The sequence below is a fragment of the Peromyscus eremicus genome, chromosome 16_21 (genome assembly GCF_949786415.1).
Source record: "Peromyscus eremicus chromosome 16_21, PerEre_H2_v1, whole genome shotgun sequence".
NCBI lineage: Eukaryota > Metazoa > Chordata > Mammalia > Rodentia > Cricetidae > Peromyscus > Peromyscus eremicus.
Window position 1 is genome coordinate 52,007,704 of NC_081432.1, and position 24,597 is coordinate 52,032,300.

The following is a 24,597-nucleotide window of genomic DNA, read 5'->3' on the forward strand; positions in this document are numbered from 1 at the left end:
GGGATCTGAACTCAGGTTCTCATGCTTGCACAGCAAGCTCTTTACTAACTATGCTATCACCCCCATACCTCTTCTTTTAATTATTCTTAAATTGTATTGAAATAAGCCAGATTTTTGTGATCATGATAAAGAAATTCAGATATATCTACTTCAGTTTTATTTTATTTTGGAGTGCAAACACATTTACCTGTTGAGCTATTTTGCCATCTCTCCTCAGTATTATTTTATTCTAATTAGAAAAAGACACACAACTTTAATTTGTGGGCCATCTTTATTTCTCTCCTACTTGTCCTCTCCTGTTTATTGTTTTTTTTTTTTTTAAGGAGAGTCTCTAGCCTAAGCTGGGTTCTAAATCCCTATAGCTGAAGAGGGCTTTGAACTTCTGATCCTTTTGCCTCTAGTTCCTATTGCTGAGATTACAGGCAGACATCACCGTGAAGTGCTGGGTATGGAACCCCATCATGCCAAGCAAGTCCTATCAGTTGTACATATTCCCAACTGCCAACATTTTTTTTTTGTTGTTATTAGGGCTACTGTTAAACACAGAAGAGAATTAATCACTTATTACTAATGAGATGGGGTGGAAATAGGCATTTTGCCTTCATTTCAGTAATTATACTTTTTGTTCTTTTATGTTAGGATGCCCAATAGCTATAGGCATTTCTGAATTAAAACTTATCATTTTTTATTCCAAGTAATTACGAAGAGCAATAAAAACAAGGAAGGAAAGTTCCCCTCTTTTAGAGCATTATGCATCCCAGGCAAGGATCTTCTGCAGTTGAGGAAACATTTATATTTCCTGAATGAGGCAATGAATCTCTTTCTCATCTGGTGGTCAAGCAGCTTAATGTTAAGTGGCTGAGAGATAATAATTAACTAAGTGTTAATTAGGGGAGGATAGACCTTCCTCATGGTGTAGAGCCTTTATATTTTAGGTATCTCTCTCTGTATGTCTCTCTCTCTTTCATACACATACAAAAACTATGATAAATACAAGTTGGTGGATACATTAATTTGAGAATCCAGTGTGTAGATAGATATGTGTTTGTATGAGTATACACATGTAAATATGTAATTAAAACATCATATTTTACCCTATAAGTATATACAGTATAAAGGATGACATTTTGTAGTTTCTGATTTCTCACAATGCCATTTCTTTAAAATGCTTCACCAGAAGCTTGCTTCCAATTTCCCTTGCTGCTTAGTAATACACTGCTTGCCCTTAATGCGATTTTCTATTTCTTGGTCTACTGATGTATACCACGACAGTTAAATGCTTGGCAGGCTTTCAAGCCAGAAGGAACCAAGTTAGATCCAGGCCTCAGCATCCACCATCTCTGTGACCTTGGTTAAACTGAGAGTCCCTATAAGCCTCAGGATTCTCCTTCCTGGGGCAGTACCAGATTGTAATGACTTCAGAAGTCACAGCGATATAAGAGCAAGCATTTGTGACTGTTGTGAGGCAGTATTACTATGCACTCCCCAGGTCATAGGGATGTTTTGAGTTAAATGAGGAAATATTTTTAAAGCCATTAGTTTTTGACAGAGCCTGGTCCAGAATAAGAACTCAATTAACATTAGTTGTTTCTTTTGGACTAGCAGAGATAACAGAGGAGATGGCTGAGAATCAGACCTAAGTTAAAATTTTATTTACAGATAGCAGCTGCTTCTATATATAAAGCAAACTGGATTACTGAAAGAATTAGCTCGATAATAAAGACTTTGGATTGCTTTTGCCCCTGTTATCTTCAGGATGTACACTGAAGTGTTTTTCTTTCCTTTGCAAGAAAAGAAAGGATAGGAGATGGAAACAGCAGAATCTCATCTGCCTGCCTCTTCTCTCCTTGTTGCTCGGGCTTCATCGGTCATATGGCTTTTCTAGTGCAACTGGGAATGTGGTCTCATTTCCTTTAAAGCTGTTTTCAGTTCACAGTTTTAAGGACACTCAGATCTTTTGGATCTATTATATTCAGGACTTGTATAGTATACCATGATTATTGCTGGTTTGTTGAGATGAAGCATCCTTTATTTTTAGTTTATTAATTATTTGAGGATTTCACACATACACAGAACACATTTGGATTATATTCAGTATCCATTACTCCCTACAATTCCTTCTAGATTCAACTTCTACTCCATCACCTCTCACTACTTCATGCCCCTTTTAAAATAAAAGCTTATTGAGTCTAGTTAGTGTTACCCATACAAGGTAGAGCCAGTGGAGCATGTGATGGATTCCTAAAAAGATGAGTTTCCTTCGCCTAGCAGCCATCAACCCACAAAGAGCTCCTCAGCTGGGGTGGAAGCTCGGGGGCCCCTCCCCTTCCCGTGCTGGCATTCTGACTGGCTTATTTTGTACAGATCTTGTGCCAGTCACCATAGCCGCTGTGAGTTTATGGGTGCTGTGCCATTTCTTAACTCACTGTCGAACCCATTGTCAAATGTCTTCATCTTTGGAAAGGTTTGGAGGATTTTAGGGTGCAACATCAAGTGCTGACCCCAGCTTGCCTTCTTATCCCTGGTGTGTGTGTGTGTGTGTGTGTGTGTGTGTGTGTGTGTGTGTGTTAGTTTTTTGCTAGGACCTGAAAGAACAACATAAATGAAGGAATAATTTTGTCCTACATTGTCAAGTGTTTGTCTGTTGTTGTGCTAAGGAGGTCAAGACAGAGCAGGGCAGCTCATATGGGGGACTTGAGGCATAAAATAGAGATGAGGCCAGGGCATGGTAGAGCCTCCAATATATTCCTCTAGTGACCTGAGGCCCCCTACAAGGTCCTACTTTCTGTGTCTTACCACCTCTCAGTGATGTGAACTCAATCAGGGATCAATCCAGTGCTTAGGTCAGGGTCCTCAGGATCTAATTGTCTTGGTAATGTCCTTACAAGCACATCCTGAAGTCTGCTTTACTAATCTCAGTTCAATTAAGTGTAGCATCAAGACTAAGCATCTCTCTAGGGACTTGTACACTTTTTTGCTCCTTATTGACACCAACCTAGCCTCAGATTCTGTTGGTATTTCAGATCCACTTTACAACAGAAAAACCAGGAAATGCTGCAAAGAGGGCTCCCCTGATATGACACTTGTTATTTTTCTGGTTATCAGTCACTTGGCAGATTGCTCTATGTATGCAGTATTCGTAGACACCAGCCTGGGTTGAAAGGAAGTAGATCTGATGACAGGCTGGAGTTTTGCTCATACTGAAATATTCTATTTTAAGGGTTCTTTCTGCAATAGGATGTCTTGGTTGATAAGAGATGTGAAGTTGGAAAAATTTGTTCCGAACTGGCAGGCTTAAAATAATTTACCTATAAACTGCATGTGAAAGAAGACTGAATTACTTACTTTCTTGGTCAAAATATGGTCACCTGTCTTAGTTAAGGTTTCTATTGCTGTGAAGAGATACTATGACCATGGCAACTCTTCTCTTTTTTTGGGGGGGGAGGGTCAAAAATATATATATTTTTATTTTATAATTTAATTTAATTTTACATATCAGCCCTGTCCTCCCCCCAACCCACCTCCCATTCCCATCTCCACCAGGGCAAGGACTCCCCTGGGGATTCAGCTCAGTCTGGTAGATTCAATCCAGGCAGGTCCAGTCCCCTCATCCCCTCATTCAGGCTGAGCAAAGTGTCCCTGCATAGGCCCCAGGCTCCAAACAGCCAGCTCATGCACTAAGGACAGGTCCCGGTCCCACTGCCTGGGTGCCTCCCAAACAGTTCAAGCTAATTGACTGTCTCATTAATCCAGAGGGCCTGATCCAGTTGGGGGCTCCTCAGCTATTAGTTCATAGTTCATGTGTTTCCACTAGTTTGGCTATTTGTCCCTGTGCTTTTTCCAATCATGGTCTCAACAATTCTCGCTCATATAATCCCTCCTCTTTCTCACCGATTGGACTCCCAGAGCTCCACCTGGAGCCTGGCCGTGGATCTCTGCATCTGCTTCCATCAGTCATTGGATGAGAGTTCTACCATGACAGTTAGGGTGTTTGGCCATTCGATCACCAGAGTAGGTCAGTTCGGGCTTTCTCTTGACCATTGCCAGTAGTCTATTGTGGAGGTATCTTTGTGGATTTCTGGGGACCTCTCTAGCACTTTGCTTCTTCCTATTCCCATGGGGTCTTCATTTATCATGGTCTGTTCTTGATCCAGCTGAGTTCTCCCATTTCCCTAAGCTCTCTTTCCCTCAAACCTTGCCCTTCATTACCCGCCCTCACGTTCAGGTTGTTCATGTGGATCTCATCCATTTCTCTGTCATTGGGCGAGAACCTGGAAACAACCTAGATGCCCTTCAACTGAAGAATGGATAAATAAAATGTGGTACATATACACAATGGAGTACTACTCAGCAGAGAAAAACAATGACATCATGAGGTTTGCAGGCAAATGGATGGATCCAGAAAAAAATCATCCTGAGTGAGGTAACCCAGACTCAGAAAGACAAACATGGTATGTACTCACTCATAGCAGGATACTAGATGTGGAACAAAGGATGACTAGACTGCTACTCACAACTCCAGGGAGGCTACCTAGTAAAGAGGACCCTAAGAAAAACACAGGGATCGCCCAATGACCATGACAACTCTTATAAAGGAAAACATTTAATTGAGGTGGTGGCTTACAGTTTCAGAGTTTCAGTCCATTATCATCATGGTGGGACATGGTGGCATGTAGGCAGACATGGTGCGGAGGGGTAGCTGAGTGTTCTACATCTTACAGGAAACAGGAAGTAGACTGTCACAGTGGGCGGTATCTTGAGCGCATATGAGACCCCAAAGCCTGCCTCCATAATGACACACTTCCTTCAACAAGACCACACCTATTCCAAAAAGGCCATACCTCCTAAAAGGGTCACTCTCTTCGGTTGCCATTTCCTTTCAAACCACCTCACCACCCTTCTGGCAGAGGATTTGGGGTGGCAAATTGACTCACTGAAGTTTGGTTAACAAAATGGACCCTGGGTCAATTCTGAGGCAGTCTCAGATTCTTCAGTGGATTTGATAAGTCTGCTAGCCCCTGAATAATAACATCTCTCTCCCGTTGGTAGAAAGAAAGTAGATTGTAGTATGTGTAGTCCTGTGGGTGAGGAGCAGTGAAGGACGGGGCAATTGTACTGCCTACATTTGCCAGCAGATATTTCATATGATCCAAAGCAGATTAAGTCTACATCAGAAAGTATTAACCTGAGTAGTTTTGAAAACTACTCAGGACTTCCTTTACCTTGGATGCTTTTATGTATCAGTCTTTTCTTGGTGACTGGTTGATTTAACTTTCATTACGAAAATTAGTTTCTGTAAGGCTAAGTGGACGACTGACAGAATTTATAATCTACGGAGAACTTGTTTTAACTTGTGTTGGTATATGTGCATACATGTTGGAATATGTGTTTATGCATGTGGAGGTGTGTGTGTGTGTGTGTGTGTGTGTGTGTGTGTGTGTGTGTGTGTGTAGGCTATAGGACAACTTTGAGTGTCATTCCTCAGGTTTTGTACACTCTTTATTGTTATTGTTTGCTTTGTAATATTCCTTTACATAATGTGAGTATATGTCACTGTGATTGATTTAATAAAGAAGTTCACCAGCCATATTTGAACAGAATAAGATTAGGCAGGTGAGCCAGACTAGGAGAATGCTGGGAGGAAGAAGGGCAGAGTCTGGAGTTGCCAGTCAGACTCAGAGGGAGCAGGAGATGAATGTGCCATGCTAATAAAGGTACCGCCATGTGGCAGAGCATAAATAAGGATTATGAGTTAATTTAAAATGTAAGAGCTAGTTAGTAATAAGCCTGAGCTATAGACTTGAGCATTTGTAATTAATAAAAGCCTTAGTGTGTTTATTTGGGAGCTGCTGGTGGGACAGAAATGTCTGTCTACAAATGTTTTGCTTTGGGTTTCTTACTAGCTTAGAGCTTACAAGTTTCTAGACTGGCTGACCAGTAACTCTTAATGATTTGCCTGTCTCTGCTTCCCCAGTGTTTACAAGCTTATGACTGTGTTCAGTTTTATTGTTTTATTTTATCTTTATGTGAGTTTTAGGGATTGAGTTCAGATACACATGCTTGTTAGGCAAGCATTTTACCAATTGAAGTATCTCCAGCCCTTGACTTTCTCCAACACGTGTGTGTGTGTGTGTGTGTGTGTGTGTGTGTGTGTGTGTGTGTGTATGTATGTATGTGTATGTGTAGCATGCATGTGGATGTCACAGGACAACCTCAGGTGTTGACCCTTGCCTTCTATCTTGTTCGAAACAGGGTCCCTCATGGTTTGATGCTGCATATGCCAAGCTACCTGGTCCACAAGGTTCTAGGGATTCTCTTGTCTCCAGCTCTTATCTCATCATAAGAATACTAGGTTGTAGATGGACACGACATGTCTTGCCTTATGTGCATTCTGGGAATCTGACCTTGAGTTCTTACTTGTACAACGATTATTTTTCCCATGGAAGTATCTCCCCAGCCCCATTTATTTAGATATATGACATCGATTTTTTTCTTCCTTTGACTATTGTGGAAGATTATAAAATTCTAGGCTATAAGCTAAGGATAGCGGTAGCCAGAATTAGTGATGTTCATCTTGACCTAAAGCACCCACGGACCTCTGGGAAATTATTAGATGTCCAAATAATTGCTGAATGAATGAACTAATAACTGAGTTTCTTACTTGAAAAAGCAGGTTCATGTTGGTTGTGAGTTTTCTATAGCCAGCATCCTTCCTGGTACCCTCACATGTTACTGGACTCATCCAGACAGTGACCAATTTCATTTGCTATTTGTGTATCAGGAGATCAGAGACAAAGGCTTTTTTATGTGAGGGACACTTGCCTCTGAAGCCTGTTATTTTTTCCAATCTGACAATGGCTTATATTATTTACTTCCAGAGAACAGTCCCAGACACACTTGATTAGCCATAAATGAAAGATAATCCATTGCTGTGAGAAAGGACATGCTTTCAATAGATAGGCAGACAGACAGATAGATAGATGCTTAACAATTTACAGTTTATGTCTTGACAACTTGGATATTGTAATATGAAAAATGTTACGGAAAAGGTCCAGTCCATTCCTAGAACAGTATTTTCAGTAATGAAAGATAAATGTCTCAAACTTTCTTACTTAAAACCCTTCATTGGCTTTCCATTAGCCCTTAAGTTCAAATCCAAACTTAATATGGCTTACAGGGTCCTTCAGGACTCGGCCTCTCCTTACCTTTCTATCTCATTTGTTGATTAATGATCCCTAGATCCTATTCATCCTGACTAGGAAGGGAATTGTTAGTTTGGGCTTCTTATGTAACTAAGATTCTTGGACTATGAGAACTATGAAACTATGAGACCAAACATTTTATTACTGTTGTTTCTTATGCACTGTGTAATATTCACATGGCCAGGTGATGTTCTCATAGTTTCAAAATTACTATACAAAATAACTTAGCCTTGATTTCTAATAGAGCAATGTTATAGACAAATTAGGGAATTATGTCTGGAAGTCATTTAAAGAACAGCTTGCTTGGAGAACTGTACTCACTTGTTAGCTGGACAGAAATATGATGGGGTGAATGCTTAAGGAAAGTTAATAAGGAAGAAGAAGTGTGAATACATTTGGCAGGTAGGGAGGCTTCTATCAGCTCAGGGTAGAATTTCGGGGGAAAGATTTTGTTTGTCTTTGTTTCCTTTTGCAATAGCTTTCTTTGTGAGGACTTCAGTGACTTCAGGAATCCATGGAGTAACCGAGACCTTGAGCACTTAGATGTAAGCACTGTAAGTGAGGGATGTGGTGGGTTTCTGTAGCTCTAAAGGGAATTAAGGTTTAGTTGAGAAGTAATTGGTAACAGTTGCCAGGATGTCAAGCATTTATTTATATTGGCGTTTCAGCCACTTTAAAGATTTACATATAGTTCCAAAAATATGTTTAAACTTGTAATTAGTATAGAATTGATTCAGAAAGAACAAGTAAAAGTCTAAGTGAATTGTAGCCTTCACCTCCCTGCTCAGTTGTCTGTAAAACAGGTCTGTTCACTACATTAGGATATTCTCATTTACCTTGAGCAGTTCACCTCCACTGTAGCCCCTGGATACAGAGACCATATGTTTTTACATATTTATTTTAACACCTTGGAGAAGGACTGGGAAATAACAGTAAATATTTATTGATTGAGAAAGGGAATTAATTGATCATTCCAAGTTTGTATTTATTTCTCTGCCCATTTTAGATGACAGCAAGTATGATAAGATTATGGACACCCAAAGCCATCACATCACTTACCTGTAATAGTAAGGGGCACGCACCTACAGTTCTCAACCCACAGCATCTAGGTATAAGTCACCACTACCCCATCTATGTTTTAAGATATTCGTTCAGGTCACACTGATGTGTGATCAGGTTTGAGAATGAGCCTGAAACAATAAATGGAACCCCATCGCATTGTCAGCATTGAAAGGCAACTAACACAGTATCACAGCTCTTTTCACAATGGCCATTTGACTTGTACAAAGAGTGGGGGAAATTATACTGGGCACACCGAATGGGCTTCTCCTGAGCCTAGCATTGTAGGTTGGCTGCAGTTCTTTATCCTGCTGGGGAAACCTAACCTGATGAAGACTGTTTCTTCCAGCTGCTATTGTTTGAGTCAATGATTTTATTTCAGATCTGTCTTCCCCCTCTGCGTTGCCCATGCCGCTGCAATGCAAGGCTAATTAAAGAATTGGGATGTGGTATCCATTCCTGGGAGATGTATAATTCTCTTCTTGCATCCTCAGAACATTTTTTTCGCAAACCCTTTCAGTTCATATTTTCTTTTTTTAATCAGGCAGAGACATTACAATTAAAATACCGTTAAAGCGATTCTGGCAAGTATTGCAATAAGCATGTTTTTTAATTAAAGAAAGAACAGGGGGATGCATAAGCAGCATCAGCTAAAGGGGAAATTTTCAGCTGATATCTGTTTTAATTGAAAGTAAAAAGAAATGGGGAAGAGCAGCAGTAGCCTTTGCTTGCTTGCCGGTGTGTAAGTGGCTTCATCCCAGGATGCTAAGCCTAGGTGTTCTGTGCTTGATTAATTAGTAGCCAGCCAGAGAGTCCATTCCCTTTGCCCCTTATCCTTAAAGCCTGATTTATGCCTCACATCCTCCATGAATATGCGAGGGCTCAGGCTTCTATTTCCTGAGCTGCTTGTGGATAGGATTATGGAGCGTGGACTGAGCTCTTGGGGGCTCTCGTTTGCCAGCCAAATTGATTTTCCGCCTCTCTGGCCGGGGACAAGCCCACCTCGAAGGCTTCCCAGGCTCTGCTCCAGTGGATCAGGCACAAGTCTAATGTGGAGCTTGCCAACAAAGGAAACCGTGTGGTATGCACCCCATCACGATGCAGGCTTCAGGCTGTGGCTGCCTTGCCTAAATGCTACTCTCCCCTGCTCTTCCTCACCTCCTCATGGCTCCCACCCTCAAAGCAGTACAGTACAGCAAATACCATATCACACCTCACCACTTCCCATATCACAGCTAGCACCCCCTTACCAAGGCAGAGAAGTATCTATGCATCCTAAATATGCAGTCACCTGTCATTCTCCAGGAGGGCTAATCTGCAGACTCCCTTGACTATTCACTTGACATTGTGATACGTAGCCTGCTGAATTATTTAAGAAAAAAATTCCAAATGAAGGTTAGTCATTGCAAGTAAATAAATTGGATAGTTTGCCTCCCATGATTCAGGTAGTTCAAGGTTTGAGAAGACGGATGATCTAGTTCGGTGATAGAAATCATCTAATTAATTGGGGACCTTGGATCCTTTTTTGAGTCTTGCATTAGGCTCAGTGTCACTCTGCCTCTCTCTTCTGATTGACCCTTGAGTTCATTGTCCGTTTCCTTTCTCACCTAATACTGGCCTCCTCACCAACAATGCTATGGCTCTGAACCTTTACTCCCCCAATCCTCCTAAAAAAAAAGGCATACAGCATTTGACATCCCCATTACCACCTCCACAGCTCTTAAAACTTTCCCCAGAGTCCGTGCTGTTGCAACCTTCTGATTATTCTAATCTATTTAATTTTTATTATTCTAGGCTTTATGTGGATATTTGATGGACCTTTCTTCCCGGCTCCTTTTTCCCCTCCTTTTGTTTTCAGTCTATTTATCCTCTGTGGGAGACTCACTCACTTCTCTAGCTTAAAGTTGTATTTATTCAACAAGACTTTACTATTTCCTATGGCCCAGGTGCTGTTATTGGCACAGAGACTATGGCTGTGGAAGAAGACAGTCAAAATCGTCCTCTTAGAGAGTTTACTTTTATAAGGAAAACAACAAATAAGCAAGTATGTTATGTTTTTATTGGATTTCTTACTTCCACAGAGCAAAATTCAGCATGGGTTGAGGTGGACAGGGAACCCATCCTGAGGAAGGGTAGCTAGGGGACAAATTTGCACAAATCAAGGGTAAATGCTGCAAGATGGGAGGAGATGGCAAAATGGTCAGTGCAACAGGAACAATGGATCAAGAAGGGACTAGAGGGTGCCAGAGCCAGCGAAGACTAACCCTGAAGGGTCTGGGGAGCTTTGAGAGTAATGCGGACAATTCCAGGATTCTAACAGAGAGATGGATCATGGCTTCCATTAAAAAGATCAGCTCTTCCAATATTTCAGGACTGAGATGAAAATGACCTGGACTGTAGGAGCATATATCCAGGTGGTGAGAAGTAGTTGAGTTATGAGGGTAATTTGAAAATAAGATGCATACAATTTCCTCAGGGGTTGGATGTGGGCTAAGAGCGAAAGTCGACTCCAGAGTTGTGAGACTCATCAACTGGATAGGGTTAACCAAATCTCTGAGGTAAGAGGAGTTTAGGGTTTGAACTGTTGGGTTTAAAAGATAATTGGACATTCAAGTAGAGATATTGAATATGAAGATGGGTGTATAAATTGAGTTGAAGGCCGAGATTAGGCTTGGAGATAAATGTTTGGGAGTTATCAACAACTAGATACATTGATATTTTTAACCCTTGAGATAAAATGGGACAATACAGGTGTTATACGTGCACTAATAAGAAAAGTGGCCAAAGGGTTGGGTCTTTGGGACACATGGAGTGTCATAGGTTGACATGATCAGAGAAATCAACTACCGGGGAATAGATGCCTGGGAAGTAGGAAGAAGCCCAGTGTAGTGACTCTTTAAACCCAGCACCTGGTAGGCAGAGGCAGGTGGGTCACTGTGAGTTCAAGGCCAGCCCAGTCTATAAAGTGAGTTCCCAGACAGCCAAGACTACGTCATGAGACCCAGTTTCAAAAAGAAAGAAAGAAAGAAAGGAAGGAAGGAAGAAAGAAAGAAAGAAAGAAAGAAAGAAAGGAGGAGGAAAACCAGGACCATATGGTTCTGGGCAATTTTGGGGTGAAGGAGTTCCCAGAAATAGCAAATTACCAGGTACATCAAAGTTGGAGACTAATATGAATAAAATTTATGACCTTGACAGAAACAGTTATAGTAGAGAAGTGAGGCAAAGGTCCAGCTGGGGATGGGGATTACGAAAGAAAAAGAAAGGGAAGAATTAAAGACCAGGAAATCCAGCTCTGTCCAAGATTATTGGTACATAGTAAAACAATAAGTTAAATTTTTTTCTTGTAAGGAAGTCATCTTTAAAGCTATGTATCTGTTTTCTTTATAGAACACAGCAAATTATTCTGTGGTCACTACAGATGATGATTAATTGTACAGTTAGCCAAAAGTTTGTTTTCATGTTCCTTTTTTCCCCCTTCAAACATTAGCTGGCTGCTAAAAGTCTCTTTTACTTCCCCTTCAAAGAAAAGAGAGGTTTCATGGAAATGAGTGGTTACGTGTAAAAGATGTGTTCGTTTATGTATTTTTGAGGGGAAGCAACTGTAATGTCGGTTGATTGCTTCTTCTACAATTACCCAAGACCACTTGTGAAGATACAGCCAGCTTTCATTCAAGTCATGACAAGCAATTTTAGAGTCATCCCGAAAGGCTGATTTTAGCCCCACTCTTTCCTTTAGCTTTAAGAAATGGGGTCAGTGTCTGTAAAGTGGAGACATAGCATCCTCCTACTGCCCTCCCATGTTCAAGTCACCATCCTGTGAAGCGGCCTGTTTTAGACTGATTTCAAGTTGTCTCTGTGAGGATGGAAATTCTGAGGCCTTTACACAGGCCAGGAGGAAGCATCAGCTTTAGTTTTTTTTTTTTTTTTCCCACAGAAAGACTTTCACTTTGGGTACCACAGAATTATTTTATATACAAAGAACTGAATTCCTTAGCAAACTTCCTCCATTTTGTACCTTTCTGTTTGTTGCTGCTGATGAAGCAAGGGAAGTGCTTTTTAGCAGGGTTTGTGATGTTCGTATTCATTAATTCATCCCATTTCAACACTTTTGACACAAAGTATTTGTTCTCTTTGTACCAAGGTCCTGTCAGTAAATGATGTTTACTGGTGTTTTAAAATCTCTCCCAATTTGTTTCAATGTGTTTAAAATTGTGCTTAATGGTATAAGGGACAGAGCCCAGATTTATGTATTTAGCCACTAATCCTTGTAATCTGTTATATATCCTTTTTGGAAAAAGGGGAGGATATCTCCACTAACAAAATAAAAATAAACCCTTGTAGAAACAAGCTAAAGGCAAACTTATTTAGGTTAATATGTTTTCACTTAAATACAGCTATGAAAACAACCTCACTCAATGAAGAGGTTGCCAGGAACTATTTGTGGAAATAGGTAAAATACTGGAGTTTTTGTCACGTGGCTCTGGGTTCTAATGCTGAGCTTTTATTTTTCTTAGGTAAAAGAAATGCAAGCTTCTCTAAGCAATTTTCTGCTATGGGAAACACAGAAAGGGGTGTTTATTTCACAAGCTAAGTTTTGAAGATTATTTCAAATAAACTGTCCAATGAGTTTGGTCTATGGTAAATATTTAATAACTATCCGCTACTTTTTTTTTAAATCCTTTGTTTTTGGAGTAAGTATGTTGGGCTACAATACATTCTTGTTATAAAATAAATGGGAGAACATAATGAAATCTGACTCAAAATGTAATCAAAGTCTAAAATGATCTCTGCAGCCTTATTTGAAGGGTGATTCTAAATGTACTATATATACCCCAGTCAATCTCAGAAAAACCTGGCTTCATGTCATCTCTAATATCAAATGAATATCTAAATACATTATTAAAAATAATTTAAAAATTGTCATCTACAGGATTTCCCTGGATTCACCTAGTGTTTGGCTGTGGGTTTTTGCATCTGCTCCCATCAGTTGCTGGACGATGCTTCTCTGATGACATATGGGCTAGGCACCAATCTATAAGTATGGCAGAATATCATTAGGAATCATTTCATTGACTTTTTTCATATTTCGTTCAATATTGGGTTTGGGATGCCCAGCCTCTGGTTTCTGGCCATCCATGCAATGTCAGGCATGTGGACTCTTTCTTGTGGTGTGGACCTCAAGTTGAACCAGTCATTGGCTGACTACTCCCACAAATTCTGCTTCACCATTACCCCAGCACATCTTTCAGGCAGTACATACTGTAAGTCGAGGGTTTTGTGGCTGGGTTGTTGACCCAGTCTCACTTCTTGGAGCCTTATCTGGTTATATAGGGTGGCCAGTTCTGTTTCTGTACACCCCATAACTAGGAGACATTGCTAGGGTCACTCATGTAGATTCCAGGGAATTTCCACTGCACTAGGTTTCTAGATCTCCCCTCAACTCCCCGCCCCCAATTCCAGTTGTTTCTCCCAGTAGTCTCTTCTTCCATTCACCCCTCCACCTGGATTCTCCTGTTCCTATCCCCACCCATCCCAGTCCACCTGAAAAATCTATTCTATTTCCCTTCCCCAGGGAGAACCATATGTACCTTCTTAAGCCTCCTTGTTACTTTGCCTCTCTGGGTATGTGGATTGTAGTGTGATTATTCTTTGCTTAATACCTAATATCTACTTATAAGTGAGTACACACCATGTTTGTCTTTCTGGGTTTGGGTTACCTCACTGAGGATGATTTTTTCTAGTTCCATTCATTTGCCTTCAGATTTCATGATGCCTTTGTTTTTAATAGTTGAGTAATATAGTAAGTAATAACAGCTCCATTATGTAAATCTACCACATTTTCTTTATCCATTCTTCAGTTGAGGGACATTTAGATTGTTCCCAATTTTTGGCTATTATGAATAAAGTGTCTATGAACATAGTTGAGTAAGTGTCTTTATGGTAGGATGGGACATCCTTTGGGTATATGTCTGTGGTAGTTTGAAAGAAAACAGCCCTCAAAGGGTGTGGCACTATGGGGAGGTATGGCCATGTTGGAATAGGTGTGGTCTTGTTGGAGGAAGTATTACTGTGGAGGTAGACTTTGAAGTCTCATATATGCTCAAGCCATGCCTAGTGAGACAGACCTCTTCTTGTTGCCAGCAAGTCAAGATGTAGGGCACTCAGCTACTTCTCCAGCACCATGTCTGCCTGCATGCCACCATGTTACACTATGATGATAATAGACTAAACCTCTGAAAATGTAAGCCACCCCAGTGAAATGTTTTTCCTTTATAGGAGTCATTGTGGTCATGGTATCTCTTAATAGAAACCCTAACTAAGACTATGACCAATAGTGGTATAGCTAGGTCTTGAGGTAGATCGAGTCCATATTTTCTGAGGAACTGCCATATTGATTTTCATAGTAGCTGTAAAAGTTTGCACTCACCCCAGCAATCCAGGAGTTCCTTTTGTTCTACATCCTTGCCAGTATGTGCAATTACTTATATATATATTTTTATTTTAGCCATCCTGATAGGTGTAAGATGGAACCTCAAAGTAGTTTTGATTTGCATTTCCCTGATGGCTAAGGATGTTGAACATGTTTCTCAGTCATTTGAGATTCCTCTGTTGAGAATTCTCTGTTTAGCTCTGTACCCCATTTTTAATAGGATTATTTGGTTTGTTGATGTCTAGTTTCTTGAGTTCATTATATATTTTAGATATTAGCCCTTTGTCAGATATGAAGTTCGTGAAAATCTTTTCTCTTTTTGTAGGCTGCCATTTTGTCCTATTGACAGTGCCTTTTGCCTTACAGAAGCTTTTCAGTTGCATGAGGTCCAATTTATTGATTAGAACCAGAGGGGTCAAGGACACCATGAAAACACAGCCCACAGAACCAACTAAGCATGGCTCATAAGGGCTCACAGAGCCTGAAGAGATAATCACAGACCCTGTATGGGTATAAGCTAGGTCTTCTGAATATACATTATGGTTATATAGCTTGATGTTCTTGTGGGACTCTGTAACAGTGGGAGTGGGATGTGCCTCTAATGCTTTTGCTTATTCTTGGGACACTTTTCCTCCTACTGGGTTGCCCCCACTACCCTTGGTATGAGGGTTTGTGCTTAGCCTTCTTGTAATTTGTTATACCATGTTCAATTGATATCCCTGGGAGGCTTTCTCTCTCCCTCTCTCTCTCTCTCTCTCTCTCTCTCTCTCTCTCTCTCTCTCTCTCTCTTCCTTTGAAGGAAAACAGAGGAGGAGTGGATCTGGGGGGAGAAGAGGTGGGTGCCTGGGAGGAGTGGAGGTAGGGAAAACTGTGATTGGGATGTAACATATGTAAAGAATTAAATTAATTAAAAAAGAATTAAATTAAGAATTAAATTTAAAAATTAAAAAAATTGTCATTTATTCATCACTACACAAAATAATGGGCTTCCTTGAGACAATTTCATGGATACTCTGATGTGCTTGTATCATATCCAGGGTCCACTATCCCCTCTCTTGATATGCCTTCCACCATCTCACCAGACACCTTCCTTTTTCTAAGTCTGACTACGTTCTTATTAGGTAGATTTTAGATATAAGTGGTGGAGGAAGGAGGCTTGGAGGAAAAGTTCTATTGTTTAATCTTACCGTGTGACAAAAGGATATTAAGATCAACACATAGTCACAAGACCAGGTTATGTGATCTTATATTGGGTTACAAATTTGGGAGCAATCCCAGTTCAACTTAGTTATAGGCGAGAATATATATGGAGAGGAGGTGTACTCTTAAAATAGCCTGTTTTAAAGCCACTGACCATAATGGGAAAAGATGAATGATGTGACTAGATGACAAAGAAAAAGACTCACACCAAGAAGTAGCAGCAAAAACCATCAACAAAATAAGCTTGATATTCTGACAGGTTCCATCTCTTGATGGTCCACTAACGTCAGGTGAGTGTATTTTTGCTTTAATAAACTTTGATATACTCTAATAAACTTCACTTGCTGACACTCCCTATGCATCTTGCTGAATGAACTCTTTTTAGTGAGAATACAAGAACCAAGGGATGCTGTATGGTCCTTATAGGTGGAAATATCAATTGTTCTAGAGTTGGAAGGATCTCATGGTTCTCCACTCTACTTTGCAATGGAGAAAACTGAACTATTCCTAAGTAATGAAACTGCAGGTTCTACTGAAGGTCAATCAGATGCATATAATAGGACCGGAGCATGACCTTCACTATTTTCTCATCAAGGTCAGTTCTGATTCACTGACTATTTACAGTGGGACGTCTTGCCATGCAATCTGTGGTTCAGCAGTCAAATAAAATTAGTGAGGACATGAGTGATGTGAGTGAAAAAGTTTTAGTTGATACCATTATGTGAACTGTAGCACAAGGTCCATTTCCTCTTTTTTGTTCACAGTGGAGTTCAGATTCATTATTGCATTTTTAGTGTGATGACAATGGATGGAAAAAATTAGTGTCAAGTTTGCTAATGGGTCTTTTAGAAGCCTGGTAAGTAGAGGGCTACTGTTCTCTGGCACCAGGCCCAGAGATTGCCAAAAGGGAGTCTTGCTTCTTAGATAGTTTTTCTGCCTTAGAGTATAGTTTATACAGAACATAGTTCAAGAGGGAAGTCAAGACTAACAGCTATGAGCTGTCGGAAGTCAATGGTCAGGTAGTGTTGAGACCATTGTCTAAAGTGAGTGGACATTAGCAGTAGTTGGGAATGAAGATGAAAAGTATCAAAGCAGCAGACACTTGCAGTGAGTGGCCATCAGGGACTAAATCAGGGACCTCTGAGCATTATGTTAATGAATCTCAATTCCCCAGAGAAACTCCCTTGAATCCTTCACAAAATGACAAATTAGATGCCTCAACAGAGCGTGTCTAAATTATGTCTAAACAGAAAGAGCATGAGTTCTAGTCCAAGTAAATGTCCTATAACTGTTACTGATGGTTTGTGGCCTGAGATTTGGGATTGAAGACTGCAAAGTATGATAATGAGAGCCAAAAAAGCTGGAAAGAAATTTTAGAACAGAAGGTCAGAGAAATGGTCTCTACATTTGACAGTTGGTCAAACATTTCTTGATCATTATCTCTGCATTAAGATGGAGGTGAAGGAAAATAACCACAGGCACCTTAGCTCTTTCCTTCTCTCCTTTCATTTAGTGTTAACTACTTCCAGTTGTTGTTTCTGGAAAGCGACGACTCAAATCCATGAACTAGTATACTGAATTCCAGACAAAGTTTAGCTAGTGAAGAGTCTTTGCTGTGTATAGCCCCTCACCAATATCTTCCTTGTAAAAGTAGGATCTACCCTTTGAGACATTTCTGACATCTTTCTCTCTACATCATTTGCTTTAATTTACTGGGTTAATGTCTAATTTTTCAAATAGAAATATAATATCTTTCCTGAGAAAATGGAAGTGAGAGTATATGTTTGTATTTGTATCAGATTCTCTGAAAAGATATACCCTTATACTTATTCACTCAACAATTATATACTAAGTGTCAGTTACCTATCAGTTGCTGCTGTAGTCATTAGATATTTAAATGAACAAAATTGGTAATTGCCCCTATGAAGAGTGCATTCTGGCATAGAGAGAACAGAAAATAAATATATAAATATGTAATATATCTTTCAGATATTACAAAAAACACATGATGATGGGACAGGGCAGGCTCCTTCATATAATCCAGACAAGTTTATAAGTAAAGGAAGAGTATTTACCAAGGTTACATGGCTTTTTTGGGGACATAGAGTCAAGGGCTGACATAGAGCACTTGCCTAGCATGTACAAGGCCCAACACCAAATGGATATCTCCAACACCAAACAAATGAATAAACAACAAAATCCAACATCAACAAATACCAAAAACCCCAAACTGGACCATAAAGTCTAGCAGACAGGCCAATATGTTTGAAACATGAATTAGTCAGCCTTTGTTAGTGTAATGAAATCCTTGAGGCCAGATACTTTGTAAAGAAAAGAAAAGGCCAGATGTGGTTACACACACACAAAAATCCAGCGCTTGGGAGATTGATAAAAGGAAACTGGAAATTTAGGGCTTATCCAGGCTACATAAAGACTCTGACTCAAAATACACAGTTGAAGGAAGAAAACAAAAAGTTAATAGTATCACCAATATAATACAAATTTATTGAGTGCTGTGTGTCTGAATACTTACATAAATCCTTTCATTTAACCTCTAAAAGACCTCTATTCAGAAAGAGCTAATCATGATGAAATTAGTATTTGGGAAAGTTAAATTCCTTAGTCATTGTCACACAGGTAAAAGGTTATTTGGATGTATTGAAGTAATCTGATTCAAGAATATGACCTTATAAATTTCATCACCATTATTTGAAGAAAAATATGTTAACTAAGAGTGTTCTAATAAATTAGATCCTTATAAACAACAGCAACAACAAAAACAGGTTCATAGTGGTTTACTGTTTTGTGTATGAAATGTTCAGCTACTGTCCATCTTAAGATTGCAGTGAGGTACCTTGACTCTCAGGATTCCTGAACCTTAGCAAGAGGTTCACCAGCCATAGCACAGCAATGGTGGAGATAACTAACCTTACACAGTTGCTCAGGAGTTAGGTTCTGATAGATAGCATAGAACCAGCAATTAGCCTAAGTGTAAATAGAGATCATGTCCCATTGCCCTATACATAAAAAACAAGAGAAAAAACAAACAAACAAACAAAAACGACAACAACAACAAAACAACAAAGAATATTGACGTTTGAGAAGGGAAATCAGAATTTAGAATTATTTGGCAGATACCAGAAACATGTGAATGAAATGTTTGGAACTGGCCCAGAGATAGGATGCAAAAAAAAAAAAAAAATAGAGGTATTTTAGCTGATGTGATCACATAGCATGGAAAAAGCTTTTGCAAGTTTTCCTACCCTATGTTTACATTATTTTTTTATTGTAGAAGTATGTGTGTATCTCTCTCTATGGATACTTTGTTTCCTCCTCCATATAAAGCAACCAAGATTTGATCAAGGCTCTCTAATCTCTAGCCTTATCTCATCACTTCTGAAAGTCTCCATCTCCAAACACAATGGTTGGCTTACAACTCTATCCTCTTAATTCCATTAACCTAGGACACGGGGAACAAACTGAGTTGACATTTTCAAGCTATAGCGGAACAGATGAAGGTTAAATTTGGTAAGAAACTTTTGGAGAGGAGTTGTAGATGGACAGTAAACCACAAGGGGGCCTTTCTTAGCCAGATATAAAGACTCTGAAGTATATTCTGAGTGAGGTCGGACACTATCACAGAGTTTGCAAAAGAGGACATCTAGTAGTTAGGGAAGGCTTGCCCAGACTGTGTTTTCTGGAAAGGGCAGGACCATGGTACTAACAAACTCACAACAGCTGTGGTTATCTGCACAAGACCTGTATAAGATCAAGCCAGTCAGCATTCTGTGGCATGCTTTGTGGACTAACCGGTAAGCATCCACCTCAACTGAAGAGTACTGATAGTTGGTGGCTGCTGTAGGAAGGGAAGTCAGTTTCCTTTAGTGGTGTGACCTCCCAGCGGATCAGCCACATTCCAGAGATAGGTCTAACATCCAGGATTATGTGTCAGTATACATTTAACTCAGTGAGTTATTAAAAAAAGAGGGCATAAATTTGGGAGATAGGATAGATAAGTGTGTGGTGGATCTCTGGAGGAGTGGTGGTGACCACAGAATACTTTGCATGCATGTATGAAATACTCAAAGAATTAATAAAAATATGTTATATAACAGAAAAAAGTTATAAACAATAACAAGAAAAACACTTATATTAGTGTTTCTGTTACAGAACACTCAGAGCACTTTGCTGTAGGGAGGAACATTGTCTATTCTAGTGTTTTTGCAGTATGTTTATACCAAGGAGGGGGGGTAGGTGTTTGTCTGAGATACTTTAAGTCTCATAAAGTTGTTAATGACCCTGATGTTATTGATATATTATATGAAACATAAACTAATTAGATATCAAGAAGAAAATAATTTTCCTTAAGAGGATTTAATTACTTATCTCACAATAATTTTGCCATAAACTTATTTTCATATGTTACAAAAATTGAGACATTTGAAAAGACTGATGTCTGAACCAGTGAATGTGCTTTGGTTGTCATGACAGAAGGGAACCTTTCCTTAGAAAGAAAATGATTTAGAAGGTTTTGAGTAGCTTACTAATCAATGGAAGTCAGAAACGAACCAGAATTAAGGCTTTTGGAGCAGAGGAGGTGAGCAGGTGGTGGACTCAGGAGCTGCCACTTTCTTAAGGAGTTTTAGAACACCAGCAATGGAATTAACAAGATCTCAACTTCCCTCCCTTTGCTCTGGGTCCCTCTCAAAGCTTCAGTCTGTGTCCTAGGGTATGACATGACAAGGAGTCTTGATTGATAGGCTGCTCATCTCTGTCCATTGAGAAAGAACTCTTAAATTAAGGTCCATTGACAAAAGCAAGTGTGGAGGATACTGGCTAGCTAGCATTCCACAAAACTCAGGATGTTAGTTCCACTGCTTCCTTTTCTTGTAATTCTTTCACTAATTTTAGCCCATTTTCTTCTACCCTTGTCTCTTGTGCATGTGCTTCATCATGTACTTAATATTATAACCAAGTTTAATCTATTGTAGCCTGTAAGGTTAGTGACCCCCTCAACTGTTTACTTAGCCAATTCTAAATTGCTGGACATTTAGATTGTTGCATAAAAATTTATTATCAAAACTGCAGCAAACAGTAATACCTTATGAGAACCGGCTTAAAGATATAATGTTTCTATCCCTGGGTGTCTGACCTACCTTATGGTGCTTCTAGAACAGAGTTTAATATATATCAAGTCCAACTTCCAGAAGTGTATAAGCAGAAGCAATTTCATCACATGTTGGAACTGCCAAAACAGGGTGAGCCTCATTCTCTTGAAGACTGACAGCTTGCTCTTTGTTTACTAGGCGGCAAGTTGATTTTCATGGAGCCAGGACCCATCAAGCTCAGAGCCCACTCCATCCTTATTACAGATGGTGGAGAGCTCCATATTGGATCTGAGGACAAGCCTTTCCAAGGCAAAGCATGGCTCAAACTCTATGGAAGTTCCTACTCTACTCCCTTCTTTCCGTATGGAGTGAAGTTCCTGGCTGTGAGGAATGGGACTCTTTCCCTGCATGGTAAGGAGCAGACAACTCACAAAGGAAACTGAAATAGGGCTGTTTCTAGCAAATATGTGGACAATGAACATCAACAAATTATTTAAAAAGCCTAGTTATTAGTTGTTGAGGCAGTAGGTCAATTATTGCATAACACTATGTCCTTAAATGACATATCTAATTATTATTATCTGTGGCAGACTATGCTATGGTCCTGCAAGGGGACTGGATACCTATGCTCACCATCAGATGGCTTTCAGCATCTTTCTGAGCCATATTCCCTGTCCCACTGAGGGTGAACTTAGCCAAAGACATCCTCTGGTTTGATAAATATAGGAGTAAAAATAATGTACTTCATGGGCAAGTAGAGGTTTTAAAAGCTATTGTGATTCTTTATTCATTTGTCTCCTGTCTTCCACTTGAGAATAGCCTGTGCCAGGTAGGGGCAATTCTTTCAGCTTGGGATCCTGTATAAAGACAACGTAGGCTAGAGGTGATGATTACAGTTGCATATGTCCATGAAGAGTAAAACCTTTTTTTGAAGCAAGCCATTGAGATTGACATTTGTAATCATTATTTGACTCAGTGAAAACTGACCGACAATTATTTAGAGGAAACTGGTATTTCTCAGCAGCTAATATCCTGGCATCATAGACCAAGTAAAGACAACTCCACTTTTTGATTGTTCTCCTCTTCCTTTCACTCATCAATACCCATGCAGAGTTCAATTACAGATGTACTTAAAATCCCCTTACAGATGTGCCCGCTGTTCATGGCTTCCTAGGAGAAAACAGTTTCTGCTTCAAGTTTTCTTGCTTTCTGATCACCTCATTTCATTTTGCAAACCGGCTGTTTCTTCCCTTAAGATATAAGCAATTCCTAAATGTGTACGATATTGATATCAACTGGAAAATGTAAGAATTAAATGAGTGTTTCGGCACATAATTATATATATATTTGTTGTCTGGCCTTGGTCAAATCCAGAATAAAAGTGTGGGCTCCAGGGCTGGGGAGGTAGCTCAGTGATATGGTATTTGCATAACATGGGTAAAACCTAGGATTTTTAGCACCCCAAACAAAACCAAACAGAATGAAACAACGCTAGAATGTGGACCCCAGGTAGTAGCCTGATCTTAAGAGGCCTGACATCATCAACATCAGCATTTTTATATTGACACGACAAAATGAAACCCAGTTGTAATAGAAAGATTGTTTTAGATATGGGTTGAAGAGTCTGATACCGTCCTCTGACCTGGTTTTGTTACAAACCGTGTAATAATCATTGTCTACACACACACAAACTGCTCCGTGGCTTCTTTTCTGTCTCTCTCTAAGAGGAAATCAAAACTGTTCTTCAGTGTTATTGGCCCTGGGCCAGACTGAGAAACTGAGTATCAAACTTTGTCATTTTAAATACCAATAGCTTTCCTGGATGGGAAGTCGGAATTCCTGTCCCACTGATTTTTACTCCTTTTTTTCCTATCCTCACAGATCTGTCCCCTAAGGTCCATGACTATCTTCTGCCTTTTCACACATTAGCTGTGGTCCCCAAGTGTTTCGTCCGCTGACCACTTAGGCCACCTGTAGTGCTTGGCTCCTCTAAAAACTGGAATTGAAATGAGGAAAATGAGAACTTGTTCTGTGTATTTTCCCTCTTTGTTTTGATCTTCCATGTTCATGTATGAATGCTCAATGAAGACATGTTATGACCTATGTGCCTGTATTTTAAAAGTTTCATGGACTCATAAGCCTTTATAAATAAGGAAATGTCAAATTAAAGAAAATCCACAATGGCATTGCCTATGTTCAATATGGCAGAGTCAAAGCTGAGTGAATACCGTTATTAATAATAATGTTTCAAAATTTTGTGAATCAAGAGGAATATTCCTAGTGTGTCTATGTGACACTCTTGGATCACAATGAGGTGGTTTTTTTCCTTTGCTTCTCTTTTTCCATTTTGTTTTCCCCTCTTTTCTACTTTTGTATTTCCTTTATGTTCGTTCCCCTTCCTCTTTCTCCTGCTCATCTTCTCTTACCTCTCTTGTATTTTCAGACCTTTTATCAACATTTTATTCATCCTCAAAGCTTTTTCCACAATGCATGTCCAGGGCCTCACCCAGACTGCAGACCCTGCACATGAGACATGGCAAAATCCAATCTATGTCCCCTCTGATATGATAATTCTGTATCTCATTCATCTGAAATAAATAGTACATGAGAAAAAAGCGTGGGCAGCTGGGTAAGAAGGTGTCCTTTCCTCTCCCATCCATCAGAGCATCACAGTCACGTGTGTTCTTCATCAATCCTCTCTCTCCACCTCTCACCACCTGAGGTCTGGAGTAGATTCTCCTTGAGGCATGGTGGGGTATCATGTTAAAATCATTATGTAATTTCACTAGCTTTTTTCCCAGGGCAAAGTTGGGTGCGGTGACAATCAGGCATTAGAAACAAACTAATTTTCTTTTGCTGTCAAATATTCCAAATAGTGAGCAGCTTGATTCACCGCCTTCTACCTAGAAAGTCCCTAATGAGGTGGCATCCACTCAGTGTTCCAGGAAAGTTGGAGTGAGGAGATTAACCAGCTTTGGCGAATCTCAAAGGACTAATCCACGGAGAGTTTTGAAGTCTACCTTTCTGAATCTCATCCCCAGACTCTGATGCAGTTGTTCACAGGGTTGAGGAGGAATATGCTTATCAGAGGGAACTTCATTTGCATTGAATCAGTGACTGACCTGGGAGATTCACTGGTACGCTGAACATTGTGGAATCAGAAATTGGCTTAGATATGTTGGTTTTCAGTTGTGATTTTGAACAAGTTAATTTCTATAAAATCAGTAAACATAGTCATCATCCTATACTACTTACAAGGTGGTTTAGAGCAGTGGACATACAACTCACAGAGTTCATTCTTACCTCTTTCCTTACTTCTTTTTCTATTTCCATACCTGCAGGGGATGGAGTGCCAGGTAGCTCAATTAGGAAATGTTGAGGGGACAGCAATTTCTAATTGAAAATGTGGCATGTGGCCCACTCTGCCTACCATTTTTCTCATCTTATTAATTAATATCTTTTTTCATCAGCCAGAGAAGATTTAGCCTTGGAGATCATGAGGCAACAATATTCCCAGGCACCTTCTGTTCTATTCCCACCACCCAGGGGACACCTTTAGATTTTAATCTCTTGTGGTACAGTTGCTTTCCAGCACAGG

The 24,597-nt window shown here is 39.8% G+C and overlaps 1 protein-coding gene across 1 annotated transcript in view; it reads left to right on the top strand.

Annotated features, from left to right (window-relative positions):
* Pkhd1 (PKHD1 ciliary IPT domain containing fibrocystin/polyductin) overlaps window positions 1–24,597 on the top strand; it is a 462,210-nt gene that overhangs the window by 155,161 nt on the left and 282,452 nt on the right. The window contains exon 37 of the mRNA XM_059282214.1: window positions 21,198–21,410. Within this exon, the coding sequence (XP_059138197.1) occupies window positions 21,198–21,410 (213 nt within the window). The remainder of the gene's footprint in view (window positions 1–21,197; window positions 21,411–24,597) is intronic.